Source organism: Rutilus rutilus (assembly GCF_951802725.1).
Source record: "Rutilus rutilus genome assembly, chromosome: 12".
Lineage (NCBI taxonomy): Eukaryota > Metazoa > Chordata > Actinopteri > Cypriniformes > Leuciscidae > Rutilus > Rutilus rutilus.
This window is the reverse complement of record NC_140217.1, coordinates 19,799,810-19,820,999: the sequence shown is the minus strand read 5'-3', so window position 1 is coordinate 19,820,999 and position 21,190 is coordinate 19,799,810. Positions and strand designations below refer to the sequence as shown.

The following is a 21,190-nucleotide window of genomic DNA, read 5'->3' as shown; positions in this document are numbered from 1 at the left end:
AAGCAGAACTACTTTCAAAACACTTAGGCTATGTCATGATGGAGTGTAGGAACCCATAACCCAGTTACAGATTATTTCCACATCTGCATAGTTGACGATTACCGCAATTCACTAGAAATTTAATGACAGGCGTTTGTAAACCATGTTTTCCGCCAAAATAAAAGCTTGATGCAGTTTGCGTCAAAATAAAAGATCATGTGCTTATCTCTTTCAAGTATAGAAATTGTTACAAAACTAATTATGAAAGTGTCCTTTATTTTTTAGTGCATTTGTTTTACAAAATATGGCTATTACTGTCATTGGATTAATATTATAACTATTATATAGTAGGTGTAATGTAAATAGACACTGTAACTAAAAGAGGTTTGAATTTTTCTTTGTTTAATTTGCACACTGAATATGGGTTGGAGCTTTTAATTTTGAACTCTCAAAGTGCACCAGATTGATGAATTTAACATTAAAATGCACAAAATTTTCTCACGGGGGGGCATGCCCCCGAACCCCCCTAGAAGAACCAAGGTCCACCCACCACAGTTTTAACAAAAAATCCTGTAAGAAACACTTGTATTGCTATGCCAGAGCCGCTTATAGCTTGTTTTAGGATTCACCACTGTGGAGTATAGTTCGACTGTATTAATAAATGTCAAATTTGTACTTATTTCATCTGTAAACTTACACTCGTTCCTATACTCACTCATTACATGGCATTAGTGGTTTTAATGAATAGGAGTTGGTATGCATATAATTAAGGGCGTGCAAAGATGGGTGGTGTTTATGATCATATAGTGGGCCGGTCTGGGCCAAAATGCCCGGGCCGATTTTTTGTCCCAGTCCAGCCCTGGATGTAGGCTTAGAGTGCACGAAAGTGTAGCAGTCAGCCTCTCTCTCATGTGCTCATAACTTCCGTTATTATTATCAGGTCACTTTACTTGCTCATGATTCGCAAGTAGCAACTTACAAATGAGGTACTACTTGTCATAATACAACAGTAATGCAGTAATACAAAATATATTATTATCATTAGTAAAAGAGTATGGCAGTAAGATGATAGATTCAATGCCTCAATATTATTCAAATATTATGCCAGTAAGATATATATATATAGCCTATATGACAACCTATATTAATATTAAAATAACTTAATTTCAGAGCACCACAAAGTCAGACCTCAGCACCTTTATGTACCTTTAATGTAAGATCGTTCTTAGGTCACATACCAATTTAAAATCATAACATAAAAACTGCAATGGTACTGTTTTTAAAATCATGTGTTGTAGGCCTAAGTGTACAGTAAGTGTGTGTGTAAACATGCTTTAATGAAGTAGACTTCAAAAGCTTTTGAATTTGAGCTTACAGTTATTTCATCAACCTGTCTTTTACATAAACTTACAAAATAGATACTTTCACTTAGTCCTCAGATAGAGGAGGGTTGCTGCTAGCTCCGTTAAGGTATTTCTGTCCCTCCCAAACTGCATTGAAATGGTATGTTTAGCAGCCAGAATTTAAAAATTTTCAGGGGGAGAAACCCCCTGACCCCTCCTTACATGATCCATATCACCCGTCAGAAAACAATTGCAACGTCTCAGATTGTGCCCCCCCAGAATTTTGGCTTGCATGACGCCCCTGATTTTATAAAGTCTAAATATGAATTATATAACAATATTAGTGAGTAGTATGATGAAATGACAGCAGGGGGCAGTAAAATACCACTTATTGGCTTAATATGCCATGTTATTCATTTTCATCTTTTTTAACTGTTATAGAGGCAAATTTTGTCCGTTCTGTCTGAAATTTTTCATGCTTGTTAAGAGGCACATGTTCTGACTTGTTTTTACTCGTACCCGTAGCGAGACACCTGTCAAGTTTGAAATCCATCGGACTAACAGTTCGAGAGATATGTGGTTAACAGACACACAGACAGACAGACAGACAAACGTTCCTGTAATTTATAGATAGATAGATAGAGAGTCCAGAGAATTGTCCTAGACTGGTTTGGTTCCGATCGGACAAAAACCAGGGACTAGTTCGCAAAAGTAGGTTTTGGACAAAATTCGACATAGCAGAAAATTGTTCCTGCCTAAATCGAAATTGGAGATACCCATTTTCTCCGCCTTGAGCCAGGGATCACAGTGGTGTAAGACACTTGAGTCTAGGTCAGGGGTGTCAAACTCAGTTCCTGGAGGGCCACAGCCCTGCAGAGTTTTGTTCCAAACAGCTCCAACACACATACCTTTAGTTTTTAAATAAGCCCGAAGGACTTGATTAGCTGGATCAGGTGTGTTTAATTAGGGTTGAAGCTAAACTCTGCAGGGCTGTGACCCTCCAGGAACTGAGGCCCTGTTTACACGAGAACGCTCGCGGGTGAAAACGTAAAAATATTTGATCAGATGTGCCTTTCGTTTAGACGGCGACAGCTTTTTTTGTAATATGTTTTAATAAAAACGAAGGCCTTTATTAAATTTTAATTTTATTTTATTTTAAAAATTTAATGAAGGCCTCGGCCTTCATCCTCCCGTCGCGCCGACAACTGGTGCCATCGTCGGCAGTGCGAGCCCACCAATGAGTGTAAGTTGCCTTGTGTGCTTATGTTATAATTATAGTAGGTAACGTTAGACGGTCGTTTAACGTTCGTCTAAACGGTAAAAACGCAAAAGCCTGCTAGACAGTGAAGGCACCGATCAGTGCTTCACATTGCCACCTAGCCGCCTGGAGTGCATACTACATTGATTTTCACACACTTTTGCGTCACCGTATGCATGCAGATTTCCCCCCATAACGCTCGTCTAAATGCAGAATAAAAAGTGATCACTTTTGCGTTTTCTCTTCAGATCGTTTCCGTGTAAACGTAGCCTGAGTTTGACACCCCTGGTCTAGGTCAAACGGTCTAAGAGTTATGAGCGATTTTGTACTTTTGGTTGCTGTAGCGCCACCTATGGGCCAATCGGGGTCATACTCTGATAGGTTGTCCCCGATTGGCCCATAGGTGGCGCTACAGCAACCAAAAGTACAAAATCGCTCATAACTCTTAGAACGTTTGACCTAGACCAGGGGTGTCAAACTCAGGCTAAGCATTTCATGCTTGAACCCCTAATAAGAAGATATAGGCTAAATAATGTTGTTCCAACCCTGTAAGACCTTCGTTCATCTTCGGATCACAAATTAAGATATTTTTGATGAAATCTGAGAGCTGGATCACTTCTCCATAGGCTTTTAAGGGTTTGAAACTTGCTGGCCCAGAAAAATGTATTACAAACATCGTTAATATAGTCCAAGTGACTACAGTGGCTCAATTTTAAGTTTATCAAGCGACGAGAATACTTTTTGTGCGCAAAAAAAAACTAAAATAATGACTTTATTCCACTATTAATTTCCTTCTCTCTGGGCCTCGAGTGAATTCACATATAGCGCAGCGCTTCTCTGTTGCACGTCACCACGTAGGCTCACTATTGGCCGACGTTGGTCATGTGTGTGATGCGTGTGACGCACAACACAGACACGCTGCGCTAAAACACTACGTGAACTAACTCGAGGCCCAGAGAGAAGGAAATGAATAGTGGAATAAAGTCGTTATTTTTGTTTGTTTTTGCGCACAAAAAGTATTCTCGTCACTTGATAAACTTAAGATTGAGCCACTGTAGTCACTTGGACTATATTAACGATCTCTTTAATACATTTTCTGGCCCAGCAAGTTTCAATCTCTTCACTCCTATGGAGGAGTGATCCAGCTCTCAGATTTCATCAAAAATATCTTAATTTGTGTTCCGAAGATGAACGAAGGTCTTATGGGGTTGGAACTACATGAGGGTGAGTAATTACTGACAGAATTTTCATTTTTGGGTAAACTAACCCTTTAAGGTTGTTACATGAAACATACCAGAATTGTCCAATTGAAAGTATCCACTGGTCCCAGCATGATCGATGTCTCTGTCATAATTGTCTGAAAGCTGCATCGATTCCCCCTATAAATAAAATCATTAACAAACACCACTCTACATTAAAATATGCATATTAAAAATAATTAAAAAAAATTGAGTTCACATTATTTGCCCTGATTTTGGGGAAAATTGAAGAACTAAAGAAAAAAACGCTGTTATCAACTCTGATACCATCTGTATGATGAATATCTTTAGTATGAAGTGTTAAACTAATAAAAATGATAGGTTCGTGTAAGACTTTATACCTCTTTAGGCTCAGTGAATTCACCCGGAGCCTCTTCCTGCCTGTTCGTCTGATCATCTGGCAGACCTCCATCACACCCACCGCTTTCCATCGCTTCAGACATAAATAAAGTAATACAACATAGACATACACATATACAAGTATATATAATAAATTAGCAGGATATGACCGAGTAATTTTATTTTAATTTGTCACCTGTTTCCGTTGTATTTTGATCCTGAGTAGCAGAGAGCTGGAATGAAGCAGTATTTCCCCAAATGTATTAATAGTAATCGTTCAATTAGCAATACTACATCCAAAATTCTTCAGCTGAAGTAATTATTCATTTTATTCTGGTTAAATAATTGTTTTATGTTATTTCTGTGTTGTGACTATTTAACAGCGCGAGACCTGCAGTGTTTACTTTGCATCTCCGTTGCTAGGAGACGCCACACTTCCGGATTCGCTCCTCCTCCCAAGGAAGACAAATCGAGCTGTAAAAACATATGTATCTGTGTAAAAAATAAATAAAATAAAAATACTCTAACAACAAGAAATAAAACTTAGTAGAGTTCTTAAAAGTATTTGTTTAGCTTCATTATTATTTTGTTCGTTTACTTTCTTTAAAGATAAAAAAAGCTTTAAGGCTATAAATCTCCCACACAGTAGGTGGCGGTGTCTTGCTTTCAGCTGGCTTGAGAGAGCGCGAAGAAAGCTGAGCTCTAGCTGCATTGCGCGCGCATCATAGAAGGAGATGATGTTGATGTGAACAAATCGACGTAGAAAGATTGATCAATGTTTATACATTTTTGGGTCAGTATTATTAAAACATTTAATCATTTTTTCTCTGTTTCTCTGCACGGAAACGCCACATGTTTTGATTCGTATTACGTTCGTGTTATCAGGCTAGTGTTTTCACTCATAGCTGAGCTGACATGGGTGGATATGTCAGCAAAAAGAAAAACTACTAAAAAGAATAATATCATACAGCACAATGTTTTGACATAGTATTGTGATGAGAAGCATTTTCATGACATATTCCGTGGTATTTTTGAATTATTTACCATGTAAATATCTGGGTACATAACCATGTTATTCATCCAGTACCATGGTATATTTCCAAGGACGTGAAATTATTATTCTCGAGTGCAGTCTCCACTAAATGTTTTTACAAATCATTTTCTAGAACTCACAAAGGACTGGAAAAGTCCAGGGGCCAGTTGTATAAACCGCTAAGACTAGTCTTACAAGTTGAAAGGCATAAGTATTTTTTCTTTAAGGCTATTCATAGCTTTTTTTAAATCAGTTACATAAAAACGTAGATTAGCCTAATTTGGTACCGAAAAGAAAGACTGACTGCCCCTGACTAACTGCTAGTGGGTTATCATACTAGAACTTAAGACACATTCGTAACACAATGGCTATGTTTAGGCAACCGGCCCCAGGAAAGTCATTGGTAAAAAGGTGTGGGAATCCTGATGTGGTGTGGCTTAAATCAGTGTCATGGTATCACCATCTTATTCCATCATTGTACCATAATACTGCCACAGTGCCTTTTGCATGGGAGTGATTCTTGTTTTTGAAATAATTGCAAAAAAACAAAACTCTGTTCTGTGTTTTTGTGAATTCCAGAAGTGATGAAGGTTAAAATAAAGCAGTGGAATGGTGTGGCGTCCTGGTTGTGGGTGGCCAATGATGAGAACTGTGGCATCTGTCGAGCGCCTTTCAATGGATGCTGCCCAGACTGTGGGTAACCTGATTTCACTGTATCATGGACAAAGACTACACTACCACCTGTGCCTTTGCAGTTTTCTCATGAAATCTTCTGTTTTAATCCTAATGAAATCCTACTGTTTTAGTTCCAACACATACTTATTTGTGCAACTTGTTTTGTGTAATTGAACCATAAATATTCAGTGTAAGAAAATGATTTTTTTTTTAATCAGGTAAGGTCCCAGGAGATGACTGCCCGTTGGTTTGGGGTCAGTGCTCTCACTGTTTCCACATGCATTGCATCCTGAAGTGGCTAAATTCTCAACAAGTACAGCAGCAGTGCCCAATGTGCCGTCAGGAATGGAAGTTTAAAGAGTGAGGCAGGCAACAGCACGACACTTGGATTTTCAGTGTGAATTCTGTAAACATTCTTAAAAGTGATCTTTGGATGACTTCTATCACAGTAATACATGTTCTTTTTTTTATTCAGGGGAGACACTTCCTGAGGAGATCAAATAAATGCAACACAGATTGTTTCTTTTGTTTATTTATTATGTTTTTTTTTTTTTTGTGTGATTAAATATCCCTCAAAATGACTTTCATATTTAAAAATGGTTGGTATGTTTTTGTACAAAACAGCTGACTGCGATTGGCTGTCAAAGAGTCATTTTAAATTATGAACACAGTACAGAATGTCACAGGACACTGACAATGGTATGCATGCATTTGCGCATATCTTAAATAACTGACTTGAAACTCCCACCATTTAAAATTTATACCATTCTCTTACCTTCATTAGTTATTTTGAGAAAGTAAGAAGTTGTCACTCATTCTTATCTAACATTTTTGTAATTTGTAAAATATAGCTTGCAGATATGTCCAGATGTATTGAGATTTTGTCTGCCTTGATTGTAAGTCATGTGGTAATTCTTGATTATAATCATTCTTATAAAATAATTCATTACTGAATGTATACTAAATTATTATTTTTTTAAAGTGTATTTTTACATATCACAGGCATATTCGTAGGCTGACCAAATAATTGACTCGATTAACAAAATAATATGCAAGCTGCCAACATATATTGAAGGATGTGAGGAAATGTAATAAAAAAGCATTATATAACATTAAGCCATAGAAATATGACTTTCAAAAGAGTGGCACTGGCACATCTCTGTTGTTGAGCCATCCTGGCTAATTTGAACAAATCACAAATAATGGTGAACTAATCACCAAGTGAAAACAATGTAATTATTCAGAGTAAACATGCATTTGTCTAGTCCAAATCTTTGTGCTGTATTCTTCTTGCAGACATCTGTAAACCAGGAAGGTATTCATAGTGTTTTAATATTTGTGAAACTTTGTTTACATTAGTAAAACTGAAAGTAATCATGCAAATTTGTGGAAAGTGAAAATGAAAGTGAATATGAATAGGAACCAAACAAAAAGGATTTAAAAAATGGAATTCAAATAGAGAAAAATTACTATATTTCAGTGTGTTTTCAGAAACAATATATACATTCTTGGGAGAAAAAGTGCTACATGAAAATAATATCTATGCCAGAGGAGAAAAAAATAAGGTTGGAAGCAATTTGAACCACTGACTCAAATTGCCCTACAACCACCATTTCTTATAAAAACTATTCATTTAGTAATTTAGGTATTTTCTGGCCTGGATTCACAGACAGGGCTTAGATTAACCTTAGTTCACTTAGGACTATAAAGTAGCTTTTATAAACATGCCTTAAAAAAAAAAACATTACTGGTGTGCATCTTGACAAAGCAGTGGCACTGACCGATTTTAAGGGATGCCAGTGCAATTTGCTTTCGGTTAAAACAGCTCAAACATGCATTTTAGTCTGGCTTAGTTGTCTGTGAAACCATGGGTCTATGTTTTCATTTCACAAACATGGCTAATGCAAATTGTAAGCCTGGATAAATGAAAACATTTCAATTGTGTTTTAAAACCATTCATTAAAATATAAAGCACACTGGGCACTTCCTGAATTTAGTAAAAAAAATTGATTAGATTTAGATAATGGATTCAGTTTTCCTATGAGCATGATCCAATCTTCTCGTTTCTTTGCAACATCTGAAGAAGAAGAATTGTAATGAAAAATGGCAATAGCATTTTTTTTTTTTTTTTTTTTTAAGTTTTGTTGGTTTGTATGGGTGATAATTATAGATCAAAAATACATGGTTTTTTGTCCTATATGCCTCTTTACGTGAGCAATAATAGAGTGCTGCAGGGATTATTCATTTTTGTAGGCCAAACATTTTAGCACTTCCTGAATTTAGCATCGTCCTTAAGTCAATAGGTTTTTTGAATGGGTTTTTGGATAAATGCCTGAAGTAAGGTAACACAAGGTCAAGATATTTCCATGTTTTATTTCACCACATAAAATACATCAGTTATACTCCTTTGTGTTTTTAAAAATCTAATACTTGTCTTGAAAAAGGCAGTTGCTAACGTGGTTAAATGGGATTAGAGTTTGCTGGGGCCATTAAACGTCATCACACAGGTAAGGTAATCTACTCTATCTTTTACATCCTAAATGGGTTTATAATCTCACTCTTGAAAACTATTACAACTCAAGCTTTCAAGGAAATAAAAAAATATATATAAAAATTGTTGGAAACTTAATGGTGGTGACAGTGAAGTCATGAGATTGTAGTGTAGTTCGTTTATAGCCAACATCTACCTTTTTCCTTCTGCCAATGGTACTATTAAGGCTTCCAAATTCATAAAGGTTGGGTTAATTTGTGAAGATCATCACGTTGAACAAAACATAATGTAAGAATCATAACCTTTTGTTGGTCACAGCTTATTTCCTGCAACAATCCAAAAGCCAATGGAAAAAAATCCTAATGGGTTTTTGTCTAGGGAACTAGGGTGATGCTAACTTCTGGTTTGGCCTACAAAAATATAGATTCTTGGAAGAAAAAAAGTGCTACATGAAAATAATATCTGCAGCACTATAAAAAGCAATTAGGATTATAGAAACATTATTTAAGGGAGAATCATTTGTTCTTTTACATTGGACGAAGTAGGCATCAATGAACAAGGCTTATCACTTGAATGGATATGGATCAGGGATCAGCAGATAAATGGTCTGAATAAAATCAGTGCATCAGGCAAGAAGTTTATGCTGTATCAGTCTGTACGCTGGATAGATTTAAAAATTCATAAAGACTTCTTGGAGTCTTGTGTGTTTCTCCTTTTCACATCATTCAAGTCGACTGGTGTAAAAGCTGAAGAGTAGAAACAAACAGTTAGAGAGCATGCATGAATAATATTTCAGTTGAGTCTTTGAATCAAGAAAATGCACACATTTGGTAAGAGACACATCCCCCCTAGCAAGGGAAACCAGGTAACAATTGGTAGCTCTGCTAATATTTCAACCATTAATTATTTATCCCCCTCAAATGTTCCTTTATCAATAAAATACAATTCCCAGGACAAAAATCACCCAGTTGAACATACAGCTCAGTGCAGGGTTTGGCATCCTCTCCACATACTTCTGAGGTCCCTGGTTATTGTTTTCACTTCCCTGGCAAGTCTGCATTTCTCTCATTACACGCTGCCAAGCTGTTGGAAGAAGCGTTGATGTTATATAAAACTCTAATTTACAAACAGAATATTTTTGATGGGCCACTGATTTTTTTTTTTTTAATCTCTGCCTTTTGAAAAGATTTCTAAAGCAACTTACTGTAATGAATGAATCGCACATTTTCCTCGTGTGCTGGTGTGAGTAGTTCCTCTGTGTTGGTTGGGGAACAGTCTCCGGACATCTGCTTGTAATTTTGAACCATGCTTGAGGATGGAGAGCTGCCCACAACACTGTCAAAATCCCCATGAATCAGTTTAACACGTATTAAATCAAACCTATGACAATAAAGTGACACTGTGACCCACTGTGAAAGGCGTCATTGTTAAATGGACAACACAGAGTCAATTACCTGATTATTTGTGTTTTTTTAGGGAACTGCTCTCCAGGAAGTGTCAAAGCACAAAAGCAGGCAGTTTAAACCTGGGAATGTAGCAATAGCTTTTAGAGCTGTGGTCTGTTCTTAAAATTTTTTATTTTAACGTGCTGTCATTTTGAAGTCAGTCTCACAAACAAACACTAGTTTGCCGCCGCATATAATTGAAATAGCAAATATGTTTATTGTCCGATAAAGGGACGTATCATGTTCTTGAATATCTTACTAGCTTAGCAGCTAACATCAATAACAACAAAAAAAAAAAAAAAACGTTTAAACAAGAGATCGATTCGACGTAACTAAAATATTACAATTAATGCGATTAAAACGTACGAGCATTTGGAACTTACAAAGTAGCGTTTAAATCCTTTGTTCCAGCCAAAACGATCCTTACGGCTGCGTTGAGGGGCGTCCAGCACAACAATCAGTGATGTCACGTTAGATTGGAGAACGAATCGGACCTTTCAATGAATCAAAGAAATCGGTCTGAGATTAGCGTACTACGGTAGCACTTCTTTGAATTCAGTCACATTTAACCAGGAACCGTCTCTATCAGCCATGTCTGACATGCGTAATTAGCCGAGAACCAATATTGAACTGAAAATAATCGAAATTTTACCGATGGGTCAAAAAGTAAATTTAGTACTTCAATTGTTTACTTTGTTTTTCTAAGCTTAATTCTGCAAATTCAAATTGGACACAGACCTGTAAACGTTATAATAATAAATACATACACAAATTAAAACATAACAAACAGAACATTTGTTTTATTGGGAACGACGTATATACTACCACGCTGGGATGTCTGGAAGCAAGCGATGGTGTCGCCTCATGAACCCGTAAAAGAATCACTAAATGTAATGGTCCGATTCTCAAGTGTTTCAAATAATCAGTTCGCGGAAATGACTTGCCATCAGTACAGCACATTCGCGATTCGTTCAGCAGAGCATATCCGTGTTCAGCCAGCTTCCCCTCTATGCTCTGGACGTCATTGGTTGAGCTTGACTTAGTCCAGCTCCACCTCTATAGATCTAATGGGTTGAGGGATAGAGTTATGGAGAATGTCTAATATGGCGAGAAGTTTCACTCTCACTACACTTCCGGCTTCTGAACTGGTTGCAGTTCCACTCTGATTCCATATGAGGGCGCTCACAGGACGAGTGCAGAATGAATGGAGGTCAATGGCGGTATACCCCTCAAAATACACTTTTCTCAGGATATAATTTTTTGTCTAGTAATTTGAATGTTGTATTCGAAAGGAGATGCAAAGAAATTACACATTGCTGGGTGTTAGATTTTTTAGAGTCACTTATTTGCTTTAAAAAAGTCTTTCAAAGTGTCAATGACGTCAGAAAGCTGACGTCATTAGCAGAATGCTAGCGAGTTATGGGCAACAACAACTCAACCTGTAAGAAATCAAAACGACATAAGTACTCGTTCATTCAACTTTCGACCTAAAACCCATGTTGAACTTGCAAAATCTACAATCAGATCTGAGATTTCTCAACGGCAATCGGGTGAAAGAGACAAATTTAGCCGTCTAGCCCCATTGACTCCCATTCATTTTGCACTCATGGCGAGCGCCCCCAGTGGAACTCTGGTGGTACTACAACCAAAATTCGGTACAATAGGGCTTAATAGGGAGTGGACAGGCTCTCCGTAGACGGGCTCTGGTTATGGTAAGGTTAGGGTGTGGTCGGACCTTCTAGCTCCACCCCTTACGCCCAAATTACATCTAGAGAAGGGGAGCTGGAGTTCAGAAACATTAGACGTTATATAGGTGTAGAAAATGTCATTCAAGAACAGTGGCATAAATACAAGTGTCTGATATCACATTGAAAAAATGGTAAAAACAGCTTTTTGGGGGGCGGGGGGAGATTGCGTAATACATTTTCCAGTCAAAAGCCCATGAATTATTATTTTATTTTGTGTGAGGAGCTGAACTTTCCCTGTTGTGATGTTTATCTGAGTGAAACGGTTTCTTCTAGAGAAAAAAAAGTAGGGCAGGACTTGATTTTGTCCATCAAGAATTTATTGGATCTATGGATCATTGTCCTTTGCTATTGCTGCGATCTCACGTAAGTGACAGGTTGTCTTGCCCTCGCGCCAGTAAACTTGCCATCAGAGAAGAGAAGATCTTTTGATTAAATATTACGAGGGCACATGAATTGAAATAATAATAATGATGTGCACATATAGCCTAAATCATTTATAATAGGCTACAGAGGTGTAAAGTCCAGAGGCCTGTTGCACAAAAGTAGAATTAACCCTCAGACGGTCTTCGTTTCGGAGTCACATCCTGGGCCTTCCCGGTCAGAAGTGACCAGAGGCCTAAAAATGAAACTTCCTCCATCCCAGTAAAACCAATGCAATTTATTTTTGTTCTATAATATTTATTCTTTTTAATTTAGTATTTTGAGATCATTTTATTGAATTTATTAATATTTATGCAATATTTATGGTCTATTTTTGCCATTGAAAATAATTTACAAATTTATATAAATATATGTATTTAAAAAAAATATATATATACAGTATTTTAGTTTAATATAGAGTCTAGGCCTTAAAAAAAAAAATGTTTGAAGCAGATTAGCACCATCTGGTGAGAGTATGGAGAGAAAGCGTAGGAGCATGGTGTAACCACTAGATGGCATCTACAGTTCTCTATGGAGAGGCAGGTGAATTCCCCAGCTGTTTATGGACACATTTACTTTGCATTTTTTGTTACAAATTCTGTAAAAAAAAAAATTCATTCAATTATAACACTTTTTGTAAAATAATATTAAGGTTTTTTTTTTTTTTTTTTTTTTTTTTTTAATATCCCATTCATTTTCTATGGGGGTCATTTTTGACCGAAGACCACAAGTGTGACTATTTTTTTTATGACCACTTAGCATGCTCGAATCATGACCTCAATTTTTTTGTGCATGCACATACCTAATGCCATACAAGTCACCAAGTTTCGGAACATTCCAATGAAGCTGTGATTTTTAAAAATTCAAAACAGATTTTTTGTCATCAAAATTTATTGGTGTTTATGTGTATAAAAGTGTGTGTGTGTGTGGGTGGGTGTGTCTTTTTTGTACTCTTGATGTTGTAGAGTGTCACCCCTTTACAGCGGTGTACTTTTTTTTAGGATTGAGGCCGATTTGTAGATTGTACACACAAAAATTCGGAGAATTTTTTTTTTTTTTTTTTTTGTCAATTTCCCATTCATTTCCTATGGGTCGGTCATTTTTGACCGAAGACCAAAATCGTCACTATTTTTTTTACGACCACTTAGCATGCTCGGATCATGACCTCAATTTTTTTTTGTATTCACATACCTAATGCCATAAAAGTCACCAAGTTTCATAACATTCCGATGAAGCTGTGATTTTTAGAAATTCAAAACAGAAAATGTATCGGTCAGAAATGACCGAGGACAGTCTGAGGGTTAAGACATCCGGGATAAATGACTCAGCTGAGCTCAATGAAGCCAAAACATGTGCGTCCAGGCTTAATTGGTTGCACAAAGACCAAGCCAGGATGAGCAGACACGGATTCATTAAGCCAGGTGAAACCAATCCTGGATAGGTGCGCGCTCACGGCTCACTCAAATAGACCCCGCCACAGATCACAGATTAACTGATTTACCATGACAACTAGAGCCGCGTACTTTGGTACTTTTCCCCGTCGGAAGCACAAATCCTCATGGAGGCATACGAGGAGGTAAAATATATAATTAAGAAGAAAGGCAACACCGCCACAGTGATAAAGCAAAGAGAAAAAGCGTGGCAAAGTATTGCAGACCGCCTGAATGCGTAAGTAGTGCACAATTACACACTCACCGCTCCGCTGAAACATCACAATTACAATTCAAATATTTAATTCACATCTCCAAAAACGCAGTTGTACTGTAATTATGAAACGGTTAAATTTTTAATTGAAATGCACTGCAGATATGAGTGAAATTGTGTAAAGTAACTCCATCACACTGTATAAAGCTATGATAAATTATTATTAAAGCCTTACATTATTATTTAACGTTACTACGCTCAGTACGGTTTAATCTTAGCCGTTGTACTCTGCTTCTTATGTTGTCCACCGTTTTTTGTGTGTGTTTCTCCTGCTTTTATTAATGTAAAGCTGCTTTGACAGAATGAAACAATTGTGAAAAGTGCTATATAAATAAAATTTAATTGAATAAATAGATGAGCTATAATAATAATCACTTTAATTTATATAGCGCCTTTCAAAGGACCCAAGGTCGGTTGCTCACTGCACTGCAAAAATGTCTTTCTTACTTAGTATTTTTGTCTTGTTTTCAGTAAAAAAAAAATATCTAAAAAAAATCTTAAATATTTTCTTGAGCAAAATTACCTAGGAAAATAAGCAAAAAAATCTGCCAGTGAAACAAGAGAACTTTTCTAAAATTAAGTGTTTATGGAAAAAGTAAACTTATTTCAAGAGAATTTTTCTTATTATATTGACAGATTTTTTTATTTTTTTGCTTGTTTTAAGCACACATTTACTTAAAGTTTATATTTTTTGTCTAAACTATACTTATTTTGCTAGGTCATTTAGCAAATCAAGAAAATACATCTTTATTTAAGATTATTTTTTTTTAATATTTTTACTGAAAACAAGACAAAAATACCAAGTCATTTTTTGGTGTGTGTGTGCGCGCGCGCGTGCGTGTGCGTGTGCGTGTGTGCGATGTAGATTAAACATGAACGGGCCAAAACGGACATGGCAGCAGGTCAAAATCAAATACAAGAACATTCTGCAGAATGGTATGGTCCCTGACTAATATTTAACAAAGCACAAGCATATATTGTACCCAGAAGGTGCCTGCTCACACATTGTCTGTACTGTTTTTGCAGTGAAAAAGAATACCCACAGACAAGGCACGGGTGGTGGGTCACCAAAGGCTGACCTTACCCCAGCAGAGGACATGGCCTTGGAGCTAAATAAAGGCAGGCCCGTCTTAGAGGGGATCCCTGGGGGGAAAGAGACGAGCATAGGTTCCTCCCAAGATGCCACCCGCTTCATTCAAGGTATGTCCTTCCATCTCTACATGGGACACAACCACATTCATATTGAATCAATTTGGACTGTCTGACTTTGGTTTACCTATTGCCTTGCAGTGTCTGGCAGCACTGTGTTCCTGTTAGAGCCACCAGCAAAGCACCAGACGATGCTGATCCAGTGAGTACTCCATCAAAGGCATACTGTAGGCCTGGCATGTCTTGTCTACTAGCTTCAATATGAATCCGATTAAATGTGATAGGGTGAAAGCCCCAGTGCAGCAGCAACAGCACATGATGGAGACGATGATGAGGAGGAGACCATCTCTCTGGATTCCAGAAGGCATGAGGTATCATGTTAAGACTGTGAAAGTACTATTTACTCTACAATGGTGAGGAGTCCTCATCAAAATCAAAAAATCTCATTTCTTTTACAGGACCCAGATGCTATACAGTGGGAAAACCAGCCTGGCAACATAGTGCGTATTAATAAAAGGACACCACATCCTGCCAAATTCCAGCTGCGCTAATTGTATTGTGTTCACAGAGCTCACAAGCTATCAGAAAGTTGTATGGCAACCACCTCCGGCGCCAAATAGAACTGGCAGACATAGACATTCAGTACAAGAAGAAAAAGATGGAAAATCTTGCACTGGAGTCCGAAATAAAAAAGAGGACAATTAGGAAACTGGACCTTGAAATAAAAAAACTTGAGAGGGAGGTGAGATATGCCTTCAATGTACACTGTATGCTAACTGTAACACAAATGTATTAATCATTATTTTTCTTTCCTCCCCCAGCTCCAAGAAGATGACACAGCTCAAAATAAAAATTAGGTATATTCTCGTAAAGTCAAGTGAGCCATGACATATGAGCTCTTATTGTGAGCACACAGGACGGTGGCATCTTTCTAAGGTTTTTTTTATTTTCCCAGCAATCAGTACAACCAAGTCATCGTTATAAGGCACCGGCCTCTTTTGCCCACCCCCCCAGCACCAGGTGTGGCCACTAGCCTATATAAAGGCCCAAAATTGTGTGTTCCTTTCTGCTCTGACAATGGCATGCCCATTCTTGCGAGATGTGGTGGATGAAGAAGCACTTGTGCTGAGGAGAGCCTTCAGGCGAGAAAGGGTCTTCAGGGACCGGTTGGACCCACTGGCCTTCCCTGATGACCATCTATATGAAAGATACAGGTTTTCTGCAGATGGCATCAGGTATCTATGCAGACTACTGGGTCCCAGGATTAAGCACCGCACTGCACGGAGCCATGCACTGAGTGTGGAGCAAATGGTTTGTGTGGCCTTGCGCTTTTTTGCTAGTGGAGCCTTCCTGTACTCAGTGGGGGATGCAGAACAGCTGAACAAGGCCACAATTTGCCGCACAATAAGGAGTGTGTGTCTGGCTATCAAAGCATTAGCAGATGTCTTCATCTCCTTCCCTGGCCACAGAAGACTCTGTGACATCAAAGAGGAGTTCTATAGGATTGCAGGTAAGAGGATCTACAAATTACAGGACAACTGTTAACACATAGTAGGATACTCATTACTTTGTGTGACAGGTTTCCCCAATGTCATTGGTGCAGTGGACTGCACACACATAAGGATAAAAGCCCCCTCAGGTGCCCATGAGGCCGATTTTGTGAATGGGAAATCCTTTCACAGCATTAATGTTCAGGTGAACATAACTTTTTGATATTGTCCATTGACGAACACTCTGCATTGCCAGTGATGTGCATTGATTGGTGTAATATTCCTCATCTTATGATTTCAGATGGTCTGCAATGCTGACTGTGTGATCAGCAATGTTGTGGCAAAATGGCCTGGCTCAGTCCATGACTCCAGAATCTTTCGGGCCTCTGAAATCTATCAGTGCCTATCACAAGGTAAGCCACACAACCCCTATTTATAACCATCATGGCTGTGTCAAGAATATCACTGTGTTTATGAGGTAGTAATGATGAGATTTTGTGTTGACAGGTGAATTCTCTGGTGTGTTGCTGGGAGACAGGGGGTATGGCTGCCAGCCTTTTCTCCTGACACCTTTCACAGACCCCCAGGAAGCACAGCAGGCCTACAACCATGCCCATGCCAGGACCAGGGCCAGAGTTGAAATGACCTTTGGCCTCCTGAAGGCACGCTTTCACTGCCTTCACAAATTAAGGGTCAGCCCTGTTAGGGCATGTGATATTACTGTGGCTTGTGCTGTCCTCCACAATGTGGCCTGCCTGAGGAAGGAGAGGGCCCCCAGAGTGCCACCAGCCATGGACTGGGACAATCCGGCAATCTTCCCTGATGACGACAGTGGTCGGCTGCTGAGGGACCAATATGTGTTGAATTATTTTAGTTAGTATGTGTGCTTTCAATTTTGGTTAAATATGTCCTGCGGTGGCAGAGGAATTTGGGGTTTTTTTGGGTTCGTTTTTTTACGAATTTGGCCTCTTATGATGTTTGTGCGGTATACTGTGTGTAATACAAGGCTGCAGGGAGGCTACTGCATCCATTCATTTGTCTGTTCAGTTGATGTGTATGGATTTGTCCTGCATTTATTTTAGTGTGCAGACATGCAGGGTGTGTTATATACAGACCTTTGAATGTGTATGTATCATTTTGTATAATATGCTTTGATTCTGTGCTTTCCATCTTGTAGAGTCACTGTGACTTCAGTTTCGAAAGGACCTGATGGTTTACCTGCTTTGTTTTGTCCTTATTCAATAAAGGAACATAATGTTACACATTGTGTTTTTATATTCATATGGAATGTGTATTTGTTTATATGACAGAGTACTAGGGCCACACTGAGGAAAAAGGATAAAGTCATAAATTTATGAGGCTGGTTCTTTCTGCAGAAAAGCTACATATTCTTTTTACAGTTTTGATACTTATGACAATGTGATACTTAATATTCTGTTACATCAGCATGTCTTTGTTTATGAAACCATACTGAAGTACAATTTCACGAAATGCCCCACATCTGTCATTTTAACAACTGTCCTCCTTTAAAACAACTGGTTACAATATTATGACTTGTCTTTTTTTTCCCTCTGTGGCCCTAATATTCTATCATTTTATATATAGCCTTATAGTCTATGGGAAACTGTAAATTATCTAATGATAGCAACATCATCTAAAAATCATTATTTATCCAAAATGATTGAAATTAATGATCACAAACGTTTAAATAATGACAGTGGGTCTAGTTATATGTGATAACAATGTATAGTGAGCAGTGAAATAACTATTGGTTTCCATTTGTGGTGACTGCTGACTGACATTAGGGATGAGATTAAATAGATCCTGGAATTTAGCCTGGTCTGAAGCTGGCTAGCTCCACAGAATAAATCTCCATGGTAATTTATACCATAACATATCCTCCTGCCCCCTATCCAGCTTTAGTGCAACCGGATTACGGATCAATTGAGCCAGGATCACCAAGATATCCTGGCTTAATCCCTTATCCTAGTTTTGTGCAACAGGCCCCTGGGCCCAGTTTTTCAAAAGTAATCCAGTGGGATTTTGGATCACGGATTGGATCAAATCTTGGAAATGGGTTTTTCAAAAGCAAAAGAGGGATTCTGAACTAAGATCAGATCATGTAATCCGATCTTAAATTTGATCTGGATCAAACCTGCCCTTTGGGTTTTTCAGAACTTTGAACTCGGATTAGGATCTATTTGATCCAAAAAAACAGGATTATCCTGATCCCATCAGAAGGGTGGATTCAGTTGTGATTTTTCGAACCAAATAAAACCAGAGAGGTTTTTTTTTTAAGTGAATGATCACAAAATCAATGTTTACTGATGATATATACATTTCTTCATATTTGAAGCATATATGAAGCATGTCACATCTAATGAGATATGGTAAAACAACAAAATCTACAATTTAACATTATAACAAAATAAGGAAAGTAAAATGTTTCTGTTTATTACAGTGTTTCTGTTTCTTAAAATTAAAATAAACAACGGTTATTTGTGGCCACCGGTATTTTGCCAACTGCTGTTCTTTGCTAAGCCAGTAGGCTACACTGTTGGTTCCATTTAAGGCTCTAGTAAACAGGGGTGATCCTGAAAAGTTCCTATCCGGATCAGATTGATCCAATCCGATGTTGCTTTGAAAAACTGGCTCAAAAGTAAGATGGATTACGTGATCACGGATCGCAAAAAAAAGGATTACTAAATCCGGATCAATTTTATCCAGATTAAACCTTTTGAAAAACCGGGCCCAGGGGTCAGAAAGTAAAAGTCCTGCAATATGTTTATTCCACCATCAACTCAGCCAGCTGATTTCACTAATTAGTTCTATCTCCTGGCTGAAAAACTGTGCTAATAAGCAAATCCAGGTGATTGGAACAAAATACTGAGGAGGACTTTTGTTTTCTGAACCTGGACTTTACACCTCTGATAGGCTAATAATGTTCTATAAAAAAAAAGTATGAATTGTCACTTTTGATTTCATGGTGACTTTAAATAACAGACGCATATATATATATATATATATATGTATAAAACTTTTAATCCAGGTATGTATAAAATTAAGACTTTCTGTACAGTGGCAGGTATTACATGTAAATGGTTAAAAAAACAAAAACAATAACAAGGTGATTTATCACAACAGTGCATTGATCTGCTACTTTAAAATCATGTTTCACAATAGAAGGCATTAACTATAACAAACTTAGTTTAGAGCAAGAACACTGCATCGTCTCACTGAAAGAGTTCCTTCCTGCGGAGGCAAGTGCAACTCACATCCTAATCTCTGTCATTAGTCCAAATGTACAGGACCAGACAATTATAACGAGACACACTGTCAGGGTGTCTCAACTACAGCACCACTGTATACACAGTGGCTGTTCCACTCCCTTGCTGGCTTCATACTCTTAATGTGGCAACTGCCACAAAAGAGGAGAGCAATCATAAGACCTTCAGTTTCAGGTAGGCGATGCAAGTTCAGTCACCACCGACACCAAAGAGTTCAAGCAGCTCTTTGCAGTCTGGGTCAATAAGATCAGCAGGCTTCTCCCCAATGTCATTTTCAGCCTCAGTGTCTGCACCCAAGGAAAGCAAGAACCTGAAAACAAAAACAAAAACAATTTCTTTAAATCTTCCCCCAGTTTCACTTTCTTGACTGATCTGGTTTTACTAATCTCACACATTTTAGAGGTCAAAGAATATAGCAGGTAAAATGTTCTGTTTGGCTTTTTTGCAGCCTTTCAAGTTCTTAACTTGAACTAAATGGTCTTTATTTTCTATACACTATAAAAAGTAATTATCTATGAAATGTCCAGGTCTAATATGTTTACAGAAGTCCAAAAATAAATACATAGAAAATTGAGCAGTTCACTTACTTAGCTATCTCTGGAAAGCCATCACTGCAGGCCATGTGGAGGGGAGTCCATCCATCCTCGTCTCTCTGGGTGATGTCAGCCCCAAATTTTACCAGAAGCTTCACACAATCCAGGTTTCCAGATAGGACTGCCTCATGAATGGCTGCCATGCCTGGACAATCAGCAAGAAGTTAATTTTAAAGGACAGGCTCAGACAGCACACTTATCAGTGGATTAAAGCTTGAGACACTGACGATTATGTTATCAAGCATATATGAGCTGCCTAGACAAAAATGGCATTGCTAATGCAATAGGATAAGCCTTTATTGGAGATCAGGGAATGCTTTTGTGATCAGTATTGCATTTTAATTACTTTCATGCAGAGTATCTAGTTGATTCTGAACAAAGATTTACTTTCCCTTGCAGACTTAACTCCGTATACAAGTAGTTGGTTTTCCTACCTGAATGGTAAATGGTGTCCAGGCGTACTCTTCTGGTTCTGATGAAGCGTCCAATTCTCTCCAGCTCTCCTTGACGGACATAATCCTGAAACACTATGTCATTGGGAAAGTGAACATTGCGAACAGGTTTGATGGAAGTCTGAGAATGAGAGCATGACACTGGACCAGTGGCATTTGGATTGCAGCCCTCAAAGCGCATGGTGTGGGTGACTGGACACTGGTAGAACTTCATTCTTTAATGTTCTTGTTTCCAAGATAGGATAAGAAATTCTGTACCAATTCTCAATGTGGCTAAAAGGTTCAGCAGAATAGCAAATTTCTTTAGAAGTTTTTTTTCCAAGGTGCTGGTCTAGATGATAGCAGCTGGTCAGTCTCTCGGTTCATCACTTAATGTAGTGATCCTTCCTAGACAGTCGTTCAGAAGTTGGTCTGAAGTCAGGGCTCTGTGTACCCTATATATACCCTGCTCTAGACTATATTAAGAGGCTGTTGTCTCATAGCTCAGATGACTGAATTGGAAGACGAGTGGGTGTGATCTGAAGT

At 38.0% G+C, this 21,190-nt stretch overlaps 5 protein-coding genes across 5 annotated transcripts in view; 2 read left to right on the top strand and 3 right to left on the bottom strand.

The window, feature by feature from the left end:
- The window catches only part of ccdc40 (coiled-coil domain 40 molecular ruler complex subunit), a 76,155-nt gene extending 71,705 nt beyond the window's left edge, over positions 1–4,450 (bottom strand). Inside the window, exons 1-3 of the mRNA XM_084425230.1 lie at positions 4,375–4,450; positions 4,181–4,272; positions 3,875–3,959 (exon numbers count right to left, since the gene is read on the bottom strand). Of these exons, the coding sequence (XP_084281356.1) occupies positions 3,875–3,959; positions 4,181–4,270 (175 nt within the window). The 5' untranslated portion in view covers positions 4,271–4,272; positions 4,375–4,450. The remainder of the gene's footprint in view (positions 1–3,874; positions 3,960–4,180; positions 4,273–4,374) is intronic.
- Positions 4,451–4,839: 389 nt separating this feature from the next.
- Positions 4,840–6,467, top strand: anapc11 (APC11 anaphase promoting complex subunit 11 homolog (yeast)). Its single transcript, XM_084425229.1, has 4 exons — positions 4,840–4,971; positions 5,791–5,904; positions 6,105–6,251; positions 6,362–6,467. The coding sequence occupies exons 2-3, from the start codon at positions 5,796–5,798 to the stop codon at positions 6,248–6,250; spliced, it is 255 nt and encodes an 84-aa protein (XP_084281355.1). The 5' UTR covers positions 4,840–4,971; positions 5,791–5,795; the 3' UTR covers position 6,251; positions 6,362–6,467.
- Positions 6,468–8,239: 1,772 nt separating this feature from the next.
- LOC311300731 (mapk-regulated corepressor-interacting protein 1-like) lies at positions 8,240–10,833 on the bottom strand. The gene is made up of 4 exons (XM_084425228.1): positions 10,648–10,833; positions 9,582–9,712; positions 9,356–9,460; positions 8,240–9,123 (listed from the first exon to the last, which is right to left on the bottom strand). The coding sequence occupies exons 1-4, from the start codon at positions 10,686–10,688 to the stop codon at positions 9,056–9,058; spliced, it is 345 nt and encodes a 114-aa protein (XP_084281354.1). The 5' UTR covers positions 10,689–10,833; the 3' UTR covers positions 8,240–9,055.
- Positions 10,834–14,995: 4,162 nt separating this feature from the next.
- On the top strand, positions 14,996–17,592 carry LOC311301077 (putative nuclease HARBI1). Its single transcript, XM_084425929.1, has 8 exons — positions 14,996–15,045; positions 15,128–15,214; positions 15,302–15,585; positions 15,665–15,700; positions 15,799–16,353; positions 16,423–16,538; positions 16,635–16,746; positions 16,841–17,592. Exons 5-8 carry the CDS (start codon positions 15,921–15,923, stop codon positions 17,209–17,211), a joined length of 1,032 nt encoding a protein of 343 aa, XP_084282055.1. The 5' UTR covers positions 14,996–15,045; positions 15,128–15,214; positions 15,302–15,585; positions 15,665–15,700; positions 15,799–15,920; the 3' UTR covers positions 17,212–17,592.
- Positions 17,593–19,355: 1,763 nt separating this feature from the next.
- Positions 19,356–21,078, bottom strand: ppp1r27b (protein phosphatase 1, regulatory subunit 27b). The gene is made up of 3 exons (XM_084426842.1): positions 20,648–21,078; positions 20,208–20,358; positions 19,356–19,930 (listed from the first exon to the last, which is right to left on the bottom strand). Exons 1-3 carry the CDS (start codon positions 20,877–20,879, stop codon positions 19,810–19,812), a joined length of 504 nt encoding a protein of 167 aa, XP_084282968.1. The 5' UTR covers positions 20,880–21,078; the 3' UTR covers positions 19,356–19,809.
- Positions 21,079–21,190: the final 112 nt, after the last annotated feature.

Bases quoted from the DNA above. Each gene is read 5' to 3' on its own strand.
- anapc11 (XM_084425229.1), top strand. From the start codon at position 5,796: ATGAAGGTTAAAATAAAGCAGTGGAATGGTGTGGCGTCCTGGTTGTGG. The intron at 5,905-6,104 runs GTGGGTAACCTG...TTTTTTAATCAG, and splicing joins CAATGGATGCTGCCCAGACT to GTAAGGTCCCAGGAGATGAC.
- LOC311300731 (XM_084425228.1), bottom strand. From the start codon at position 10,688: ATGAGGCGACACCATCGCTTGCTTCCAGACATCCCAGCGTG. The intron at 9,713-10,647 runs GTAGTATATACG...GGATTTTGACAG, and splicing joins CTTCCAGACATCCCAGCGTG to TGTTGTGGGCAGCTCTCCAT. The intron at 9,461-9,581 runs GTAAGTTGCTTT...TTCTTCCAACAG, and splicing joins TGTGCGATTCATTCATTACA to CTTGGCAGCGTGTAATGAGA.
- LOC311301077 (XM_084425929.1), top strand. From the start codon at position 15,921: ATGGCATGCCCATTCTTGCGAGATGTGGTGGATGAAGAAGCACTTGTG. The intron at 16,354-16,422 runs GTAAGAGGATCT...TTTGTGTGACAG, and splicing joins GGAGTTCTATAGGATTGCAG to GTTTCCCCAATGTCATTGGT. The intron at 16,539-16,634 runs GTGAACATAACT...TTATGATTTCAG, and splicing joins TTCACAGCATTAATGTTCAG to ATGGTCTGCAATGCTGACTG.
- ppp1r27b (XM_084426842.1), bottom strand. From the start codon at position 20,879: ATGAAGTTCTACCAGTGTCCAGTCACCCACACCATGCGCTTTGAGGGC. The intron at 20,359-20,647 runs GTAGGAAAACCA...CTGATTGTCCAG, and splicing joins GGACACCATTTACCATTCAG to GCATGGCAGCCATTCATGAG. The intron at 19,931-20,207 runs GTAAGTGAACTG...TTTTGTTTTCAG, and splicing joins GGCTTTCCAGAGATAGCTAA to GTTCTTGCTTTCCTTGGGTG.